This window comes from Erpetoichthys calabaricus, chromosome 7, assembly GCF_900747795.2.
Source record: "Erpetoichthys calabaricus chromosome 7, fErpCal1.3, whole genome shotgun sequence".
Taxonomy (NCBI): Eukaryota; Metazoa; Chordata; class Cladistia; order Polypteriformes; family Polypteridae; genus Erpetoichthys; species Erpetoichthys calabaricus.
Window position 1 is genome coordinate 140,592,867 of NC_041400.2, and position 24,233 is coordinate 140,617,099.

A 24,233-nucleotide genomic window follows, 5' to 3' on the forward strand; every position below is an offset into this window, starting at 1 on the left:
GTGAGAGAATACTTTTTTCTCTTTAATTCATGTTTGAGACCTTTGACATTCCAGCTCACAAAGTTCACTGTTTGGTCATAGAGACATTGCTTTTGCATTTATTTTTTGACATTTAAAAAGTCTTAAATTAAGGTAGTATATTATTACATAAGATACCTTTAACCTTAATTTTCCAGTTTTGCCAGATGTTATGGCTGTGAAGCCTATTATTGTGTTGACACTTACAATTTTGGAGGTACAAAGGATAGATTAGAAATAGCTTCCACATACCAAAGTTATTTTAGAGAATAGTTCAGCTATTTCAGCTATGAATTTCACTGGGTTTAGACTTTCGTGGTTTTCAGGGAGACTTTAAATTCTGAAATTATTCCTTCTGTATCCATCTTCCAGTGCAGCTAGTCTATCTTCATGCACTTTGCATTCGGATATTGCAGCCATTTCTTTTTCATCAGCAGCAGATGCCAGTTGTTCAACTATTTCAATAGGAGTTGTGAACATTTGCTTAACGTCTTCAAGCTGAGCACCATGTACTGTAAATTTATTCTCAAACGTATTCACATTTTCCTATATTTTTTCCTCAAAACGATTACTTAAATGTTTCTCCTGATCTTTAACATTCTGAAGCAGTGCCTTGTTTGTCTTGTTTATGTCCTTCATATCTTTCCTTTTATCCTTTATGTCCCTCCCCCAAAGAGCGATAGTTATTGTGGTAATCATTGTGGTGATCGCTACCTTCAGCTTGGACTGTTCATTTCAGTCTTCTCCACACTCCGCAAGTGGAATAGCAAGCCCGGTTAGAGTCGGTGCTGCTGACTTGCAGGGGTTAGTTGATAGTGTGGATAATAAGGCCATGCTCTGTTCCAATGATCCTTTTGGAATTGACAAATACTCCTGGCCTGACTCACTTGCAGTTTTGCTCCCACTTTTGCTCTCGGCTGGAGTCAATACTGCAGCGTCAGGTCCCTGGAGATCTATTCTTTTGCTGGTCAGTCTCTTTCTGAGCCTTTTTTTGGCTACTCATGATTGTATATACTTGCATATACTGTAATTAAGGCCCCTCGGGTTCAGTAAATACAGAATACCTCGAGATGATAATTAAAAAAAGGTTAAATAACACCACTGCTAAAGGAGTTCAGTCTCAGATGTCCATCTCCCGATATGGATGAGACCAACTCTGACTTTTGTTTTTTTAGTATCCTGTGCTCTCCTTAAAGTTCCATTATAAAAAATTCCAGGACTTGCTATGTAATTTTTTTTTAATTTATAGAAAACTCTTAATTTTATAACACAGTTTTGCATGGCAAATGCATATACAGTATACCATGTTTGTGAAGAAATAACTTTGACTAAAAAAATACTGGACTTTTGCTTTAATATTATTTTAAGCGCAACCAAACTCCACAGACTAAATTTAGTTTGATACTTTAGTAAATCTTTTTCTTAGTTTTACAATTGAAATGACTTGGAGATTACAGTATTGGAACACTAATTGTGAACTGCTCTCTAATCTACATTTTAATCATATATTCATTTTACAAATAAGATTATAATGTGCCTGTCCACAGGAAACATCCATGCATGCACCACACTCACATGAGGTTTGACTTACATTCACTAATTAAACTAATATGCACTTCTTTGAGATGTGGAAGTCAAAACAAAGTTCCCACAGTGAATAGAAGAAAACACATTCCAATGCAGGGAAAATCATGGAAATGCTACAAAGACAGTGACTGGGTGGAGGATTCAAACGTTGAACATTGGATCCATGTGATTGCAGCAGTAAACACTATGTCACTGTGACACTTAGTTAAGTTGGAATGTCATTGCTCTGTGGCCTTGCCCCAGGTTAATGCGCCTGCCACCGCTTAATTAGAAACCCTACATGTCAGGTGAGCAGGGCTAGTGATTTCTTGCCTACCATTCTATCCTCTGGGGCTGACCAGCTTTTAGACAATGAAAATGTTTTACAGGATAGTAAATACTGTTTATACATAATATTGTACATAAGTTATTCTTTAAATTTTAAAAGAAAAGAGTTCTCATTTTTCACCATACCTGCATTGAACTAAGCATTGAATTTAAAACCACAAAAATTTTGGTAAAATTGAATGAATGTGAACTAAAATGCAAGGGCTCAGGGTGTGTAGGACCTTAAAAATGCGGGGTTTTTAGGCTCTCCTAAAGGTAGCGATAAAAGCACAGACTTTTACAAAGTGCTTTATGAGCTGGCAGTACAGCTGACTTTACAGTTAAATCAGAATCATTTTCTAAATGTATGACATATCATTTGTTTTGAATAAATAAAAAGAATATTAGCAGCTTGGTTTCCTCATGTACCTCAAGTTAAATTGTTAATTACCCTCACATAGAACATCCTGGAAGCTTTATAAGCAGTTTTACTTTTTTACAACTGTCAAATTGTATGCTTTGATAGTCTGCATTATTAAGTCAGAGTGTTCAGGCTCTGTACTTGCGAAATATTCCATTAGCTTCAAAATCTCCATGAGGGGCTGGCATACCATAATATCAATCTTAAACAAGCCCTTATATACGTGTTAATTAGAAGTCTCTCCAACATAAGAGTGTGCCATGTTCAGAGTACATTCCAGTTTTTTATGCTGATCACAGTTAGATATATTCTGGTATCATGGAACCCTGAACTAAACAAACAGGTTAAAAAAATGCAAGGATGGCCAACGGAGTGGTATCATTGACTCAGGTTTAAAATGTGTTTAGTGTTCTGACAGGGAGTCACAAATATACTGGAGGAATGCTGAAGGTCAAAAAACATCCCTAAAGGCAGGCCAGGACCTTCTCTGGTCTGCTCAAAAGAGACAAACTTTAGATATAGGGATGTCCCCCAACTACTGCCTGAAGGCTTTGGCTTAACAGGGCTGGAGAACTGACTCTAAAACTTAAAAAAAAATAGCAAACATATCCCAAGAAATATCAGAAATTCCCAACAAGGGAGAAAAATCATAAAAACTCTGGACTTGTAACCAAAAGAAGAGGATCTTTATAATTGAAGTATTTATTCAGAGGAGGCAAAGAAATAAAAAATACAGAAAAGAGCAGAAAGCAGTTGCCTAAAAGATACCCCATCTTAACAAGTACCAAAACAGTTATTTAATGGTAGAATCAATAATAGAAATGACAAAAAAAATCATAAACCAGAAATCAGAAAAGAAAATAGTACTTACAGAGAACTCCATCCTAATCCAATGAAGCACTACTGGGTCTGTCTTACTCATAGCCCTTTATTGCTAGAAAGAAGATCCAGAAGCAGTAATGTCAGGCTGGTCCCGTCTCATGGGGCTCCACCTACAAAGTAAAGGAAACATAAGAACATTTAAAGAGATAGTATGTAGATGTTTTTAAATATAACACAAACAATAAAAAACATAAGCTCTTTATTGCTACTAACATGCTTTTAGGAAAGTCAAATACAGCAAAAAAAGTTAAAAAGTTCCCTCATGTCAGTACAGGTGTGATAGGAAGCCAAAAATACCATTGCCCACTTCAAGGGTTTATCCACCAAATGGGACATGAGAAAGATAATATATGCAATGTCAGAAAAAAAAAGAACTGTAATTCCTATCAACTAGGTGGTTGATATATTGACCATTGGGATTTTTCCAAATGATTACATTTAAACTGAGTGTCAGAGATTTAAGGGACATTATAAAAAGCTAGTCAAATGTAGCCAGGGTTTAAACACAAGAAGAGAAAAGATTAATTACACTAAATTTAAAGTCAAAAACATAACTGATATAATTGTAATTTACTTTATTTGCCATTTACAATTTCTTGCATATGGAATTTTTATTTTTTGAATACTGCAACTTACTCAGAGTTTAAGGGTCAGAGCGTGGGGTCAACTATTTGTACAGCGCCCCCGGAGCAAATGCAGGTTAAGGGCCTTGCTGAAGAGCCCAACAAAGTATCATTCCTTCTGACACTGCTGGGATTTGAACCGACCACCTTCGAGTTATCAGCCCAGATCATTTAGTCACAGAACCTGATATGTCAGGTAGGACCAATGGATTTAAACAATTAGAAATGTTAAAATCTATTTCCTGGAGAGTGTTCGAAGCAGTTGGGTGGGTAGTTACACAGGCCCTCAAGTATAAATGGTGTGTACACAAAAAAAATATTGTGTACACGTTTCCAAGCTCACTTCGAGATGTATAGAAACTAAACTTGGTATAAAGGCACTCACATTTTCACGGCAGCCTCTCATATGTATGTAATTTTCTGCTTGGTTTTTCAAATTGGCAGCACACCGCTTCAAAGGAAATGTTCAGAGAGCTGTAATATCATGAATGTAATGTATTAAGACTGGCAATCGCTGCATACACGCTGCTGTTGGCATAAGAGAAAGCACGTAGCGAGTAATGACCGGGTCAGGGGAAACTTAGAATAGGAAGAACAAATAGGAAGAACAAAGAACAAATTCTCAACTCATGACAGTAGAAACATTGGTAGGCAGTATGGATGATGAAGGGGACAGCTAGCAAAAACAACAGGGTTATCATTTAAATAACAGGTAAAACTTAGCTTTCTTTTCATAACTCATTCTACAAATAAACTGGGGCAGCAGTGAGTACTTTGGCTAGTTTATAATACATTTTAGTTAAGTCACTAATCTTCAGAAGGTTGATAATGAAAATATGACCTAATTTGGTGAGTTTGTGCAAGTTTTGCTATTTTTACCTTTTAATGTAGGTTAAACACTTTTCCTGTGTGACATTTTTGATAATATGCTTTTAAATCCATTAATTTAATTCATTGTTACTTGTCATTTAACTTCTCACATGCCTACATTAAAATATTAAAAGAAATTCAGCTACATAATTGTTTTCTCCATGAATTACATGTTTAACATAAATAACCTATTATTGACAAGACACTCAATGAATAATGAGTTTTATTTAATTCTTTTTAATATGAAATCTGACAAGATTATTATGAATCTGATCATATGCAACAATATAGATATAATTTTAATAGATAAAAGAATAATTCAAATTTATCATTTTGAAAAGAAACATGCTTTATTCCTCTGACAGCTAAATGTCATACATATGTTGGGTTATTCAAATGCATTGAAGAGCCTTCGCCTGCTGCAAATGCATGTACAGTAATCTTTAAATGGTTGGGTGTATCAGGAATAGAATATGAATAGACTACGTAAGGCTGAAACAAAAAAGACAAAGTGCGAATAAAAATTTTCAAATGACAGAATAGACAAACTGGTGTAATTTCAAAAGAAATAGAAAAGATCAGAAACAGTATGGTAATATTAATTTGAAACTCATTTTTAACCTTTCATTCAAATTGGTTTAAGTGTAAAGTGGAATGTCTTTATTCCTATAACTCTAAGCAAATACCAGAAAATGACAGAATAGACAAACTGGTTTATGTTTGGTTAGGTGTGCCATAGTAATATAACTACAGTAAATGTACAAATAATTTTTATATTATGATGCTGAAGAAGGGTTTGAGAAATCCCACTGTGGACGCACGGGGTGGAAATGTCCAGTCAGTGTTACAATATATTCATAAGACTGTCTTTTTAACAATGCTTAATATTCTATATTCAGGAAGATGATGATGATTCCTAATGGTCTGAGTAATAAATAATTTTTTTTTTTTTGCATAATTGTGTTATGTTTTTTGTGAATGCTGACTACTCTTCTCTATTTAATCTGACAGCAGACTTGTTTGTTAACTTAGATGGGTGTGAATGTGACAATATAGCACACATTTAGTGCATCTGTCCTGAATAACATGCACACCATTTAGAAGGCCAGCAGATCACAGAATCAAATCATTCCACACTGCACACCACACAGTTGCATATTTAGTAATGGACTACACAAGATTAATGTGTGTAGTGTGGTCAGTAGATAATAAATGGATGTGCTAAACTGGTAAAAGAAAGTCCACTGCAAATACAACTTTGTTGATTAGAAATTGTATTTGTATTTTGTTTAACCAAGTATTGTCACATGGGCATAAAAGCCATCTTCTTTGAAGCTAATGGCATGATGGACAATGTGAATGCATCCCTTTCTGCCTGTGCCTAGGAAATGGACTCCAAAATCCCTGAGCATTTAGATACAATCGTCAGAGAATACAGCGAAGAACTGTGTAACAGATGTACCGTTCTTTTGTGTTCTGCAGCTGTTTATATATGTAGGAGTTAAAAGACTCAATGAAAAGCAAGGTAAATACTGTATATCATTTTTTTTAGTATCGCCTTGTAATATTTCTGTCATAGTTACAGGAAAAGCAGCAGTATGGTTACAATTCTAAAAGAATACATTCCCAGGGAGCATGTACCCACTACTGGACATAAGAACATAAGTAAAAAAATTAATTTCCTGTTTTTTTCTGAGTCTCTGGTGGTTCCTTATGCATCATTCTCCATTAGACTTTAAGATACATTAATTCTGCCTGGTGATGGGAAAAAAATTGCAGTGTAAGGTTAAGAGGATCAGAAGAATAAACATCAGAAATTAAGCGAAAATTCATAACCATAAGACCAAAATGTCAAAACCAAAACAGTATCCAAAATTATAGTCAGAGAAACAGGAGTGAGAGATTTGAAAAAGTCAAAAAGTTCAATAAAAGAAAACATAAGCACAATTTTAGAAATCTACAATATTTGACAACCATGATGCACACGATGCTGACCTTTATATTATGGGTATGATGACATCATGCATTGCGCAACTCCGGCTGGTTGCACCAAAGGAAAACAGAACGGCATTGAGAGAGAATGTGACTATTTTTTAATATCATTGAAATAAACTCAAAACAAAAAATAAACATTAATAATGGATTCCTTGTACTTCAAAACTCTAATTCACATGCAACTTTTTTTTAATTTTCTAATGGCACTTTATGGTTCTTTAGTGGGCTCTGTGGTTCCTCATAGTGCTATTGCTTGAAAATGCACCATTTCATTCTGGAAAAGGTCCAGTGCATAGGAAGTTGGTTCTTTGTGATTTGGAAAACCTCTTAATATGTGGGAAAAAAATGGAAATCTTTAATGTATGGTGCTCTTCAAACAGAATAGTAACAGATTAAAAAAACTGAACTTTGCCTTTGTTATTGTATGTAGCCAGAGTCCTTTTAAAATCATGAGCCATTGGTATTTCACAAATCTGATTTCATCTATTCATGGTTATTTACTGTATACAGCCTGTTACGGATGTTAATACATAAAAGGTTCTTTCTAGAACTTTCATGTAGGGTTTTTTAGGGAACCAAAAATGGTACTCAGTGACATCACTCTGAAGAACCACTATTGTACCTTTATTTTTAAGAGGGTATGCAATTATACCAACCTGACACATATGGATAATAATAACTGCTATGCCCAAGTCCTGTTTACAAACTACAACTCAGCATTTAAAACAGTTTAAAAACATCATCAAAACTTATTTCCAAGTTCCTCATGGTAGGCCATAATGCCACTATCTACATCTAGATTTTGGACACAGCATATGCAGAATGGTAGCATCACATCCTCTTCCTCATTGACCCTCAACAGAGACACCCCACAGGGTGATATGCTGAGCCCCAACCCATCCTAGTTCAACTACGACTGTGTGGCCAAACACAGCTCAGACTCCGCTAAATTTCATCATTATGTTACTATTTTAGTTCTGATTACTAACAGCAATCAGAAAACATACAGAAAAGTAAGATTACCTTCTGACCCAGTGTCACCAGGACAACAGTCTCACCCTTAATGCCAACAAAACTAAGGAGCTGGTCATAGACTTCAGGACGCAGATTGCAGATGACACATCTACATCAGAGGGAATGCTGTTGAGAGTATGAGCAGCTTTAAATTTCTTGAAGTGACCAATAGTGATGAACCAAAATGAGTATAAGATATTTTGGCTCTTGTCAAAAAGGCTTACTGATGCCCTTTCTTTCTATGGGCAAAATGTGTATTTCTCTGTTTTCACTAATATACAGGTACACAGTGTAGCTCATTCAGGGGCGCTGTGCAATTTCCCTTTAGGGATTCATACGGTGTACCAAAAATCCTCACTAGCTGCATAACATCCTACTACAGCTCAGTTTTGTAAAGCATTGTTGAAGATGGTGAAGGTGGCATCAAATTTTACTGACACACAGCTACTTCCTATTGCTAAAGACTTCAACCATCCTGTACAGTCACATATCACTACACAGGACAGTGTGCACTCTCACCATTCGGGGGACATTTATATCCACAGGTTGTAAGATTACTGGACAGCCAGTCATAATCAATATTGTATATGTTCTTGACATAATAAGAAATGTAATAACATATTAACAAATACTGCATGTGTTCCTACTTAAATATAATTAATATATTTTCTATACTGCGGTGGGTTGGCACCCTGCCCAGGATTGGCTCCTGCCTTGTGCCCTGTGTTGGCTGGGATTGGCTCCAGCAGACCCCCGTGACCCTGTGTTCGGATTCAGCGGGTTGGAAAATGGATGGATGGATGGATATTTTCTATAATTGTACATGTATAAGTTTTGTGTGTCTCTATTGTTGGTATTGTACTACTGTAACTATTCTAAAAGGACATGCAAGTAATAGTTTTATTGCGCCTTGTACGCATGACAATAAACTTGAACCTAGATACCTCTTTATTCCACTTTGATGCTTATTTGAAAAGTTTATTTTTTCTTTTTAATGCAGTACAATCTTAAATTTTATTTTTGAAACGTTGACCATGTGTATATTAAAAATATATCTGTGATCACAAACAGCAATATACAAATACAAAAGCAGAGATTTTTGAAAGCATTTTTTGTTATGAAAAAACAATGACATTTAGTGCACTTCAATTTCCTGAAGAGGATATTAAATTCTGACTGGGTAAGGCAAATGTCGCTACTTTAGCTTTATGCAGGCTACTGTAAGTCTAACAGCTTGAAGATACCAGAATACTTTCTATGTTCATTTATTAAATAATGTTTTCAAAAAACATTTTTACTGTTAAATATGATGAATGGAAGAAAAATGTTCAAGTATGGCCTCTGCAGGCTGCCCCAAGACAATACAAAGAGTTTTGAAGAAAAATTATAAATTGAATTCAAATAATGTAGAGGAAGTGCATAATATCATTTTACTTGAGTTAATTCTTTGCAACAATTTCAGGATTTCTATTTTGTCAGCTTTGCAATCTGTCCATCAATCCTTTGTTTAATGTATTAAAATTGTCATTCCTATTGGCTATTTGAAACTGAAATATATTTTAGTGTATCATTTTGACATAAAAGGGGTAATTTCTGAAGATGCATTGCTAAAATTCTTTAAATTAAACCTTATGGTCTTCCTTTGATATAATATTTTGTCATTTCCAGATGGCATATTTATTTTAATCTATTTTTGTGCCATCAGTGCTGCACAGAATAACAATAAAGGCCTATATGAGTAATTTATAAACATAAGGCAACAAAAGACAGACTGAAGAAAGACTGCCATGACATAGCAGTCCAGAAAAAATAAAAAGAAATGATTTTCTCACTCTTGGTCACTGAACCAATTGTTTTATTTTGAGTGTCAGAGCATAAATATGCCTGGTTGTTAGGCAAAATTAAGGGCAATACAGAGAACAGGCACTGTAACAGTAAAGAGTATAAAGTCATTTGTGAGGAAAACAGCCAAAATTCTTTAAATTGCATTTACTGTATATATTTGGAACACTTTAAAAATCAGGTTATTTCTTTGTTGTTGAAGCAATGCCAGATAGATAGCTGAAGTATTTTTATGCCCAAAACTATACCTTGATGCCCTCCCTGCTCCTAACCAAAGAGTACAGAGCTTCTGCGTGGAGACTTTATATGTTGTAGTGTGTCTGGTGCCAATTACAACATTTTTTGTATTTAGGGTTTGTGTTTTTTGCATTCAAAGCATTGTGTGTTAATGATGTCATCAGAGTGTGATGTGCAGAAGTGTTACGTGTTTGCTTCTGCAGGACATCACACATTCTGGAGCAATCATGTCTGTGCTCTTCAAGAAGAAGGTAGAAGGAGAGGTGAGCTGATTAGTCCAAACAAATGAAAGAAAAAGATGTTTTTATTTAAAGGTTTGAATTTTAACTTTATTTTGCAAATCCTCTTTTGCTTTGTTTGTTTCAGCTGGTCGTCCCACATTGAAGGGCAAATATTTTATTTTGTTAAGCAAACATTGTCTTTAAGGGCCTGCTACTATCTGTTTCTGTGAAATGGCAATAATGCAGTAAATAACTGTTGTACTCGGCCTCTGTTAAGATGATCATTCAGCCACCTAACCTCCAGACAACAGTTCTGTTTCTGTATGGTTACTCATTCAGTCAGATTGTTCATTCGGCTTGCCATTTGCCAGGTGGTAGCGTTTTTGTGTTCTTTTCAGTGCTGCTCTTTAATTAAGTTGCTGGCTTGTCTCTTTTTTGATTCTACATGGCTAGCTTTATCATCTAAGTGGTAGCAGCCTCATTCCTGTCTTGTCTACTTAGCTAACTTGGTAGGAAGCAGCTGCTTTCATTCTTTTTGTCTGTGCACCTGCCAGACAGAAAACCCAAGCAGGATGGTGCTTTTATATAATTGAAGTTAGTCACACCTACAGTTAAAAAGTACCAAGATTTTTTTAATGTTACTATATATTTTGTGTGCATTCCATTTAGTCATTTGCAACGAATGCTGAAAATGTGTGATTGATACACTCCAAAACAAGAAAATCCAGCTTGTGGAGTAAGATTCCTATTTTATATACCTTTAAAATTTACTGTATAATTTGTCTTTATGGTGAAGTGGCGGCTGTGTGGCTGAGGGCCTGAGCTGGTATCTGGAAGGCTGCTGGTTCAAATCCCATTATTGCCAGAAGGGATCCTACTCTATTGAGCCCTTGAGCAAAGCACTTAACCTGGAAATTGCACCGGGGTGCTATTCAATGGCTGACACTGCATGCTGACCCCCAAAGTTCATGCAAAAACACAATTTCCCCTCGGGAATTAACAAAGTATATCAAATCAAAATCAGAAATGTTTAATTTGAAGCAATAATACTTCTTAGAATCCCTGTTCAATGACATATTTTCACAAGCACACAACATATAAGAGTCAGAAGAATCTCATATGATGAAAGGTGAAAGATATACTGCATAACTAAAAGACTGCTTCTTAAGTACTATGCATATTGTGAAGCGTAACACTGATATATTGTATTGAATGTTATATTTTTTATCTTTTAACAACTTAATAATGCAAGTTAAGCCAATTGTAAACTCACTTGAAATATTACATTTATATTACATATTGTTACAATATAAGAGTGTATACTTTATATAATCTGTAACATGATGCACACAGAGTTTTAAATATATAACATGTTTAAGCAATATTACATAAAAATTTTATTTATGAAAATGTGCCAGCCAGCTCTGGAGGGTCCTTCAGCACCTCTTCTCCCTTTCTGTTTATTTACAGAACGTTTCCCAACTGTGGAAAACATTCTGTGTGGTTCCAGTACCAAAGAAAGGGTACTGATTCTGACTCTCTGTGGTCATAAAGGAGTCCTGGGCCTCTTTTGAAAACAGTAGGGTTTTCCTTGATGTTCTGGTTAAATTTAACATCACAGCCTCATCCATTTTGCCCCCCTAATCACCCCCTGTCCAGTGATCCCAATTACTTCATACCAGTTGCTCCTATTTTATACATCATGACGACCTTTGAGATGCTAGTTCTAAAACAATTATGACCTTTGGTTTCAGAATATCTGGATCCTCTGTAGTTTACCCATCAGGCACCTGTAGGTGTGGAGGATGCTCTCATCTACATGCTCCACTGAGCTTACTCCCCCTTGGACACCTCAGTCAGGATCATGTTCTTTGAATTTTCAGTGCTTTTAACACCATTCTGCCTCATCAACTGGGAAAAAAGCCTCAAGGGTTTGAATCTTGATGCTACAACAATCTCCTGGATCATCGATTACCTGACCAACAGGCAGCAGTTTTTTGAGGCTCAGAAACTGTATGTCAGAAATGGTGGTGTGTAATACTGGAGCACCCCAGGGGGCTGTCCTGCCTGCCTTCTTGTTTACTCTGTATGCAACATATTTTCAGCACAATATCAGTGCTTACTATCTACAGAAATTTTTAGATGACTCGTCTATCATCAGGACTTTGTCTTGTGGTGCGGGAACAACAACCTACAACTCAGCAGCAAGTCAAAAGAGCTGGCGGTGGACTTCCGGTGTGCTAGGCAACCTCTGAGACCAGTCACCAGTCAGAAGGACATGAAAGTGGTGTACAGCTACAAGTACAGATGGTTATCATGAGTAACAAACTGAACTAATCTGACAACACAGTGGTGCGGTATAAGAAGGGCCGGAGAAAACTGTGCTTACTAAGGAGACTCCGGTCTTTTGATGTATGCAGCAAGCTGCTGAAAATGTTCTACCAGTCCATAGTAGCCAGTGTGGTGATCTATGCTGCAGTCACCTGATGAAGCAACCTGAACTTAAAAAAAGCACAAGGTCTGAACAGACTTATCAGGAAAACCTGTTCAATCACAAGGCAACACTTGGACACACGGGAAGCTATTGTGGAAAAGAGGATGGTGACAAAATCGGAAGTGATCATAAAAAATTCCTTCCCACCGCTCCAGGGTGTTCACTTTTAGAGGACTTTTAGCCAAAGGCTCGTTTCACCACAGTCTGCTAAGAAGTGCCTTTAGGGGTCTTTTCTGCCCACTGCTATCAGTACTACTTGTGTTGATTTTTATTTATTTATTTGTTTAGTGATTCATTAGCTGTTTTATGTGTCCTTTGAATCTATATCCTTGTTTTTTTATGTTTCTGCTGTTGTATGCATCTGAATTTCCCCATGGGATTAATAAAATTCATTAAATCAATAAAATACAAAAATGAAGAAAAGGAAAAAAGGAAGAACCATAGTCTGGCTATTAATATATTATGGGATTTTTAATAAACTGCTATGATATCATATCTGAAAATGAAGATTTAAATGAAAATGGGAAGCTTAAAAGGCAGATAACTCTCTGAAACAACGTATCTTATGGTTTATTTAGATGAATTGGTATTAATATATTGTACATTCAGGAGTGTAGCTTTATATTGTAGTCAGCATTTTCAGGGTTTATGGTGTACTTTATTTAGTAAGGGGACCCTAGGACCCAGGAGTATCTTAACTGGGGTTGTGACAGCTATTTAAGGCCAGGTGGTAGGGCTGTGGAGAAACAGTTTGTTACTGGCTAGCTAGCAATAATGGCTTCTTTACTGAGACCAAGTAAATGTTAGGTCATCTGTTATATGTTTGAACTCCACTCAAAAGTGGCCTGAGAGTCAGACAGACACAGAGAGCAATAATTACTGTTTAACTACTGTTTATTTGTAGCTTATTTATCTGATTATTATTTTTGCTCAATTGTTTGTCATTGGATTATTTGTTATAGAAATTCTATTGTGCTTATTAAACTTTAATAGTTTTTTGTGTTTTGAATTGATCAAATGTTTAGTTTGAATGTTGTAGGTGAGATGTTTGTTTATCCTGGGTGATACAAGAAGTGGCCATTAGGGTTTTACACCCACCCACATGGCAGCCTGGTTTTGTGGGTCAAACTAGTTATGAGAGTATTTTGTGTGGTATTTGATACAGTTTGCATAGTTTTTCAGTTTTCTTTTACTTTTATACTTGTTTTGTATATGTTTTTTTACCATGTCAGTTCATTCTTAAATCATAGATTTTGTTTTTCCTTTCTAATGATACATGTATCATCCAAGTGAATTGAAGCCTAAAACGGATGAGTAATTTTCAGTTCTTCACTTTCTCTTCAGTTTTGTTCAGAGTTCTTAATTAAATCAAATAATGAATGATGAATACACACAGGCGGATACACAAGCTAAATGTAGAACTGTTGGTCCGTTTGTCATTTGCATCTTATTGCAAATAAGGAGCAGTTAAAACAATGAATACAACTGTTTAAAACTAAAGTAAACAATTAAGGGTTCAAAATCTTAATAAGCGAGACAACCAAAATGAAGCAGAAAAATGTCCCTTAAGTAATAAGTGCTTCATCATCAACAAATGATTTTTCATGAAGCAGTTGGTTTAGAACTAAAGCCCAAAAAAAAAAAAAAGTCACTATGGCCCTCCAGGACTGACTTTGCTCATCCCTGATTTAAAGGGCCTGAGTCTTAAATAGGAAGTAAATTAAATGAAGTTAATTAGTAGCAAAGACTACTTAGAATGAAAAACTGTAGCCATTATGGCTGTCCGGGATCAGAGTTGGCTACCCCTGCTCTAGTGAGACTTCTTACACAAACCAGAAACACAATATCCAAACCGACATTTCAGTTTAGGACTCTGAAGCCACTGTTCCACCATGCTTCCAATCATTCATATATTATCTTTGATTCTTTTGAAATTTGTTCCCTCCTACATCTTTTAAATTACTTTCAAAAAGAGTGCAAATAACTACAGTGCAATATGTTTGTAATAATTTCTGCGTGATCATTTGAAAACAGTATGTGAATAATATGAATCATGCACATTTTTGACATTTCCATTTCTTTGGCAGGAGATTAGTTCCTAAGAATTCTTTCTCCTTGCTAGAATTAACCATGACGCCACTCAATTACAAGGCAGTACTTAGTTTTCGACAGAAAAAAAAATGAAATCTTGTCATAAGCTCTTCTTTCTGTGAAAGTAGTCATACACTCTGCCTCCAAATTAACCTCTTATGAATAATTAGGACTCGTATGACAGTGTGCTAGCAAGTGGTAAATTTGATGGTTAACTACAAAGCATTAACAAAAATCCACATAGCGTAACCGCATAGTGGTTTAACATAATGCATGTATATATGTGGGACGGTGCGTCCTTGAAAGGCATATTTATGCATTTTGAGAAAGAATGGTAGCTTATTTGAACTATTCTGCTAAGTTCAAGATTTATCTCATTCACTTGATGTAGCTAAAAGTAGAGGATATTCTATACAGGGAAACATCTTGTTAAAAGCTAGATGGTGGTCAAGATTGCTATCTCTCTTTCTACCTGAGGACTTCAGGATCATTATTTAATTAATTCAGATAGTAAGTGTTACTGTGCCATCATTATTTTTGCAGGATAATTCTCAGAATTTTGCATTATATTGTAGCAAATTTGTAGAAATGAAAGATAAAGTAATGATGGAAAATTTAACTGGAGTCCCTGGGTGGGGCAGTATGCCAGAGAAAGCTGTGTAGGCATGTGGGAGAAGCAAAAGTAATCTAATTTAGAGTTGCTTGAAAAAGATACATGCTTTTTAGAACCAACCAATATTTGTGTTAATTGATTAAGTGTTTGCTCTTTCATTTAGTCTTAGACATCTGATCTACTCTTATACAATGATGATTGTTTTTCTGCCTCACTCCACTCTGTCCGTGCAACACTGCCGCAGAGAGCTTAAACAACTCGGCACATCCACATAAAAACGACAAGGGTGAGCTTTCTTGAAGGCTTTTACTGGATGTACCTCGTTGTAAACTGAAATATATACAAAATAGACATACAGGTGTACAACCAAAGACAATAAAGAATGATTTACAAAGCAATACATAGCAGACAGTGTACATTAAACAATAAAGCTTTAGAAGACACAAGGCGAGTGATTTCCACGGTTGGATCAAGACAAAGAACTGTGTAGGCAGAGGTTCAAATTTCTGCATACAACATCTAACCAGACCCAGGGGTTTATATACCTTAAAGATATGCTTTGGACGTGACCGAAACAAGAGATAAAGGGGTACGTACTTGAGACACATGGGGTGTATTGTATTCAAATGTTTATTATGGGGCCTACATGTTTTAAGTGAGTTTCATAGACATTTATGGCACTACTATGAGTGTGGAACGTGACTGACAGGTGTGTTAATAAATGACAAGACAAAGGGGGAGCACAGCTCAACAAATAACAGTAGGGCAGAACACTCCCTGTCTGATATAATATTATATCACTAAACAGTACATATAGGCAAACATTGTGTTAACTTATCCATTTTCTAGTAGAAAGATTTTTGTGATAGGCCTGATAGAGTTTCTGGAGATGCCTTGAGAGGCAGTCTTAACTTACATTTTTTGTTCAGTACCATCACTGCTAGGGAATACCAAGGTGACAAATCCCATAGGCCATTTATTAAGTGATAGTGGACTCTTCTTCAACAACACAATGTCTCCTATTTGTAAATTTCTGGATCGGTAAGCCCATTTGCGCCTGCTCTGCAAAGTGGAAGGGTATTCACGTCTCCATCGTGTCCAGAATTCATTTGCCAAGGCTTGCACTTGTCTCCACTGGCTTTTACAGAGATCATTCTCTGTGAAACCACCACAAGGTGCAGACAGTCTGTTCTGTGGCAACATGGAGTCAAAACTTGTCCTCATTTGACCATCCTTCTGTGGATATGTTCTGAAAAGTGGAAGGTACCAGCATTCTTCACCTTCTTTAATTGGAGGGGCTGGTTCTGCATGTCCATTCTCAAATATTTTCTCCATAAAGCTGGTGAACTGCTCTTTCATCTCGAGTCTTCTGTATAAAGAGCGCTGCAGAGAGACACGGCAAGAAAGAGCCTGTTCGTGATTCTTGGGGAGATGACATCTGAAAAATCTGAAATCTAGCGAAGCAACCCAGCTGTTTGCTTCATCACTGCTAAGTTCCTTCTCCATAATTTTTAAAACGACTTGATCTTCAGTTGAGAGGGCATTTTGTCTTTAGTTTTGTCAAATATTGACTTGCCCAGCACATCATTATGTACAGACTTGATCAAAGAGACCAATGGTGCTTGCTCCCCGCCGTAAGTCACTCTCTCTCTCTCTCTCTCTCTCTCTCTCTCAAGTGAAGGTGGCCCATTTTCCAGCACATTTGTCTTGAAAGTACAAACTATTGGTTTTGTGTGCATTTCCAAGGCAAACTTCACATACAAGAACCCAACCTAAGTCAAGTCTTTGAACAAAGGGTGCATTGTGAGGGCCACTAATTTGCTGCCTGACTTTGTGCACTCTGATGTCTCTTCCAAAGAACAGTAGAATGTGGACATTAGTGTTGAATTCTGGGATAGGGGCTGCCACAGACTTTAAGCGAGGGTGGTGAAGTGCTGCCTCCGGTGTTGGTATTTCTGAGTTATTGTTCAAAATCACGTTGCATTTAATAAGTGGAGGCAGGGCTGTACTTACTACTTCATTCACAGCCTCTATTTGATAACCAACTGTTTTCCATCCAATTGTCTCAATAACTCCAGCACAGGTTCGTAGAGAATATGTGAATGGGCTTCTCTTTAGAGGAGGAGTCTTGATGTGATGATCAGGAGGTCCTTCTTGGTGGGGCAGTCTTGGGTAAATGGCATGTGTTGACTGTGATGACACTCTTTGGACACCTTCACTTTCTCCTGCCTGCACCTTTGTAGAAATTGGGCAGTCACCTGAGATGTGTGAATGACTCCTCAGCATGACGTCCTGTTGTGCTGCAGGTGATTTTTCCATTTCTATGTGAGTAGGTGAGTTAGGCTGAGAGGTGACAGCATAAAGTGTGAGCCATACCATCTTCTCCCATACATACTGTGCCATCCTTCCCTCATGTGCTGACTGTGATGACACTCTTTGGACATCTTCACTTTCTCATGCCTGAACCTTGGTAGATAATGGGTGGTTAACTGAGATGCGTGAAGGTCTCCTCAGCATGACGTCCTGTTGTGTTGCAGGTGATGTCTCCATTTCTTTGCGTGTAGGTGAGTTACAGTTAGGTCCATAAATATTTGGACAGAGACAGCTTTTTTTCTAATTTTGGTTCTGTACATTACCACAATGAATTTTAAATGAAACAACTCTGATGCAATTGAAGTGCAGACTTTCAGCTTTAATTCAGTGGGGTGAACAAAACGATTGCATAAAAATGTGAGGCAACTAAAGCATTTTTTTAACACAATCCCTTCATCTCCAAATTATTTACAACATGAGTATTTTTTATGGTGTGAACTTACCAAAATACAGTATATGCATGATACAATACCACAATTGCTTCTTAAATGTTTCAGCTTTAACAGCCTGATGTGAAATATTTGGAATTCACCCAAAACCTAATCGGTTCTTAAGTCTAGCAGGTACAATACAGTGACTTGGACACATAGGCAGGCATCTTTCCTAAAATGCTCAATACATGTTCTAGGAATATCAGAATATGTTTTTCCACTGAAAGCCAGCAGTCAATTTTTTTCTTAAAAACAATAGTTCCTTCATATATGAATTATAAAGAAAGTAAAAAAAAAAAAATCAAATATCAGTTTATAATTATAAACCACTTTTAAATTTGTGTTGTCTTTTTAAAGTCCAGCAATGCCTTTTAATTGGTTTGGATGATACAAAAAGCATCAAGGTAACAACACTTTGTAATTCAGAAGGCCTAAACATTAACATTATCATTACAGCATCAGCCCACAGTGTAATCCTTTACCACGCACATTACCACGCTATTCTGCAGTTTCCGGGTATAAGTTAAAGGAAAATTACAACATTTTAGGAAGGATTTGGAAAAGTTAATTCATGCATTTATTTCTTGAGCAATTAACTAATGCAAAGTGTTATTTACATTCCACTCTAATTGTTCTATTTGTAGCCTTCAGATATTTCAAAAGGCTATGACAATTATTATTACTAGAGCTAGGAAGTGCAACCTTTTTACTTTTGTTGTGAATCGGAAGCCATTGTAAAGATTTAAGTTTAGTGTTGATTTCAAACTATCCCCACATTGAAATATACAGATTTAAAGAATTTGGGCACAATTTACTGAAGACCACTTATCAACACAAACATTAGGTAGATGCTGGCCCTGTAAAGGTCCAAATTATAAATATAACATATGGGCTGTCAAGCCTTTAGCTATCAAGTCTCAAAGCAATGGAATGACCTACCTGTTTTGTGTAAGGGATGCCAAATTGGTCTCTGCATTTAGATCTAGATTAAAGACATACTAATTTAGTAGCACATCATAATTAGAACAACTTATTAGTTATTTTCTGAAAAATAAACAGCTATCATTATGAATAATGACTGAACCTCCTATTCTGTTTATTTTCTCGGCATCCGGTTGTGGCACTGATACATTGCCACACTATGATTTCTGTATATGGAAAATGAAACTAGAGATGCTGGGAGTTTTGTGATTCACTGATGAGAGGACAGAGTGCATTTTTATTAAACTGTTCAGCATGGACTTATGATTTTGTAGCATACCCAAAAGGGAGAGAAGTTGGTCATTTCATCAGAAATGTGACCGTGTTTATTATAAAAATAACCATGGACTCTCCTGGACGTTTATCGTCTCTAGTAATACTGCTAACTGAAGTTTTTTGTTTGTTTGTGAGACATGTCTCGCTTATAATGTTAATGGTCGTTATATTATCATTATTTATTTATGATAATCGCCAATATGAATTCTGTTTTTTAATGTGTAATTAGCTCAAATTGAGTTTATATATTTAAGGGATTAATAGTGAAATATTACTGCTTTACACTCAGTAAAGCGTGCTTTGCCAAAATAAACTGAATTGTATGCATTAATTATTAATTGCCGTCTCTTCCATGCAGTATCTCGATTATTTTATTGAGATGTGTTAAACTAGAGATGAGCACCTTTGAGGTGGTATAAATGTATATTTGCTGACTAAGGAGAATCCTTACGTTGCCTACAGATTTGTGTGTGTCGTTCTGTGTATATGTGCAGTTGATACAAGACTATCCTCAGCAAGATACAATCAAGAGGCACTAGTATCTGAAACCATGTGCAGATTAAAAAAAATCTATTTCTACCTCTGTTTATAAGTAATCCTTCAAGCATGCTTATTTCTGTTCATCATCCATCTTGGTTACAAGGAATGGGATTTTATAACTGATAGCGTATTTTTTTTTTCATTAAGATCAATACAAATGATACTTGTTAACTTGGAGCATCTTACAATATATCAGCTTTTTTTTTATTGTGAGTACAGAAAGGTCATGCCTGCTCACCGACTCATTCAATTCAATTCAATTTATTTTGGTATACCACTCTTCAAAGAGAATAGGCTCAGAGTGCTTGCACAAGTTTCCATCTATAATGGTATGTCATTTTACATTCACGTACACACTAATTAGGTTAAATGTGCAGAAAAACAGTGCAAATTTTATTCTCATTAGGGTAAAATCATGGCAATACACTGTAAGTCCATTGACATTATAACTGAAATGTCCAGTTATAAAAAGGAAAGGAATGAGGGGACAATAAATTCTACTCAACAGCATTCCTGGAGAAATATACCTCTGGGGATATCTTAGTCAGTCTAACAAGAAGATTAAACCCTTGCATTTTTGGATTCCATGGCTCCTATTGGGTTCTGCATGGCAATAGATATAGCCAATAATAATATTTTCAGCCAATAATTCAGACACGCTTGCTTTGTGCCTGATATGGTCAGTGACTCATTCCAAATAGTCTGAGACTTGCAGGTTTGATTTTGTCTTAAGTCAGAGGGGTGAGCTCTGTGCTTATGAGGGCTAACAACTAATGAGTGGTCACCTAGAAGTACAATGTGTATAGTGCAGTGACGAGGAATAAGGAAGTCAGGGGTAATGGAAATCACAAAAAAGAGAGGCTCATCTCTCTGATTTTTCGTGTTTTACGCACAATGACAAAATGGGGAAAAAAAAAATAAAGGGCTAAGATTGCTGCTGAACTCGACATATAGCACTGGCTTCTTCAGGCAGCACATTATTGGATATCAGAAAAAGGGACGAGCATGCGATTCTTTGAAAGTGAAAAACTGTGCTGGAAAATTGTCACGTAGTTACTTAATTGCCCAGCAATTTTTAGTTGTGTAAACTTATCTGCTCCGATGACTAGATTAGCAACTCAGTCACCAAGTCTGACATACTCTCCAACTAGAGATCACCAATGTGGCTTTGACTTTACAACACCAGGCACTTCCTTCCACATCTCTGAGGCCCTGAAAGATTGTCCTTCCATATACTGTATATTCCCATTTACGCACAAAAAAATGAAAAACTGAACAAAAAAATTCTAAAATGAGGCAACAGGACTCGATAAATTCAAAATATTGGAATATGTTGGTTTGACTTCAGCACATGTCTGGTGTAGTGTGTTGTTCTGTCTTTGGAGACATCTGTTTTGGACAAAAATGTCTGGGTTTAGCACTGATACTCCACCCAATGCTGTCAAGACACACTACAGCCCCTTGTAACCCTAAAAATGGATTAAGCAGTCTGAAAAAGAATGGACTTTGCATAAGTAATGGGCTTGAATTCAGTGTTTTAAAGAAAAGACAAAATTCCTGGAAAATTCTGCTACAGGTTATTGTTGATGGCTATCTTCTTCTTCTTTCGGCAGCTCCCGTTAGGGGTTGCCACAGCGGATCATCTTCCATATCTTTCTGTCCTCTGCATCTTGCTTTGTTACACCCATCACCTGCATGTCCTTTCTCACTACATCCATAAACCTTCTCTTAGGCCTTCCTCTTTTTCCTCTTACTTGGCAGCTCTATCCTTAGCATCCTGCTCCCAATATACCCAGCATCTCTCCTCTGCACATGTCCAAACAAACGCCATCTCACCTCTCTGACTTTGTCTCCCAACCGTCCAACTTAAGCTGACCCTCCAATGTACTCATTTCTAATCCTATCTATCCTCATCACACCCAGTGCAAATCTTAGCATCTTTAACTCTGCTACTGTACCTCCAGCTCTCTCTTGCTTTTTGGTCAGTGCCACCGTCTCCAACCCATATAACATAGCTGGTCTCACTACCGTCCTGTAGACCTACCCTTTCACTCTTGCTGATACCCATCTGTCACAAATTACTTCCGACACTCTTCTCCACCCATTCCACCCTGCCTGCACTCTTTTTCACCTCTTTTCCACAAACCCCATTACTCTGTACTGTATTTAAACTCATCCACCTTCGCCAACTCTACTCCCTGCATTCTCATCATTCCATTGACCTCCCTCTCATTTACACACATGTATTCTGTCTTGTTCCTACTGACCTTCATTCCTCTCCTCTCTAGAGCATATCTCCACCTCTCCAGGGTCTCCTCAACCTGCTCCTCACTATTGCTACAGATCACAATGTCATCAGCAAACATCATAGTCCACAGGGACTCCTGTCTAATCTTGTCTGTCAACCTGTCCATCACCATTGCAAATAAGAAAGGGCTCAGAGACAATCCCTGCATCCATCACTCCTACCGCAGACCTCACCACTGTCGCACTTCCCTCGTACATATCTTGTACAACTCTTACGTACTTCTCTGCCACTCCCGACTTCCTCATACAATACCAGAGGTCCTCTCGAGGCACCCTGTCATATGGTTTCTCCAGGTCCACAAAGACGCAATGCAACTCCTTCTGGCCTTCTCTAAACTTCTCCATCAACATCCTCAGAGCAAACATTGCATCTGTGGTGCTCTTTCTTGGCATGAAACCTTACTGCTGCTCACTAGTCATCACCTCGCTTCTTAACATAGCTTCCACTACTCTTTCCCATAACTTCATGCTGTGGCTCATCAATTCTATTCCCCTGTAGTTACTGCAGTCCTGCACATCCCCCTTATTCTTAAATATCGGCACCAGTACACTTCTTCTCCACTCCTCAGGCATCCTCTCACTGTCCAAGATTCCATTAAACAATCTGGTTAAAAACTCCACTTCCATCTCTCCTAAATACCTCCATGCTTCCATAGGTATGTTATCTGGACCAACGGTCTTTCCATTTTTCATCCTCTTCATACCTGTCCTTACTTCCTCCTTGCTAATCCGTTGCACTTCCTGATTCAATATCTCCAGATCATCCAAACTCTTCTCTCTCATTCTCTTCATTCATCAGCCTCTCAAAGTACTCTTTCCATCTGCTCAACACACTCTCCTCGCTTGTGAGTACGTTTCCATCTTTATCCTTTATCACCCTAACCTGCTGCACATCTTTCCCAGCTCAGTCACTCTGTCTAGCCAATCGGTACAGGTCCTTTTCTTCATCCTTAGTGTCCAACTTCTCATACAACTCTTCATACGCCTTTTCTTTAGCCTTCGCCACCTCTCTCTTCACCTTGCGCCTTATCTTCTTGTACTCTTGTGTACTTTCTGCATCTCTCTGACTATCCCACTTCTTATTTGCCATCCTCTTCCTCTGTATACTCTCCTGTATTTCCTCATTCCACCACCAGGTTTCCTTTTCCTCCTTCCTCTTTCCAGATGTCATGCCAAGCACCCTTTTTGCTGTCACCCTTACTACATCTGTTGTAGTTTCCCAGCTGTCTGGTAACTCTTCACTGCCACCCAATGCCTGTCTCACCTCCTCCCTAAACTCAACCTTGCAGTCTTCCTTTTCAACTTCCACCATTTGATCCTTGGCTCTGCCCTCACTCTCTTCCTCTTCTTGATCTCCAATTTCATCCTACAAACCACCATCCTATGCTGCTTAACTACACTTTCCACTGCCACCATTTTGCAGTCTTCAGTCTCCTTCAGATCAATTCTTCTGCATAGGATGTAATCTACCTGTGTGTGTCTTCCTCCACTCTTGTACGTAACCCTATGTTCCTCCCTCTTTTTAAAATACATATTCACCACAGCCATGTCCATCCTTTTGGCAAACTCCACTATCCTCTGACCTTCTTCATTCCTCTCCTTGACACCATACCTACCCATCACCTCCTGGTCTCTACTGTTTCTTTCACCAACATGCCCATTGAAATCCGCTCCAATCACCACTTTCTGTCCCTTGGGTACACTGTTCATCACTTCATCCAACTCATTCCAAAAATCTTCTTTCTCACCCATTGCACACCCAACTTGCGATACATATGCACTAACAGCATTCATCATCACACCTTCAATTTCCAGCTTCATAATCATTACCCTGCCTGACACTCTTTTCACCTCCAAAACACTCTTGACATACTGTTCCTTCAGAATAACTCCTACCCCATTTCTCCTCCCATCCACACCATGATAGAACAATTTGAATCCACCTCCAATCCACCTGGCCTTACTCCCCTTCCATTTAGTCTCTTGCACACACAATATATCAACCTTCCTTCTCTCCATCATATCTGCTAACTCTCTCCCCTTACCAGACATACTGCCAACATTCAAAGTTCTTACCCTCAGTTCCACTCTCTTTACTTTCCTCCTCTCCT

At 37.3% G+C, this 24,233-nt stretch overlaps 1 protein-coding gene across 1 annotated transcript in view; it reads left to right on the plus strand.

Moving 5' to 3' along the window:
• The window catches only part of LOC114654165 (tigger transposable element-derived protein 1-like), a 31,991-nt gene extending 26,364 nt beyond the window's left edge, over positions 1-5,627 (plus strand). The window contains exon 3 of the mRNA XM_051929474.1: positions 5,607-5,627. Within this exon, the coding sequence (XP_051785434.1) occupies positions 5,607-5,627 (21 nt within the window). The remainder of the gene's footprint in view (positions 1-5,606) is intronic.
• Positions 5,628-24,233: the final 18,606 nt, after the last annotated feature.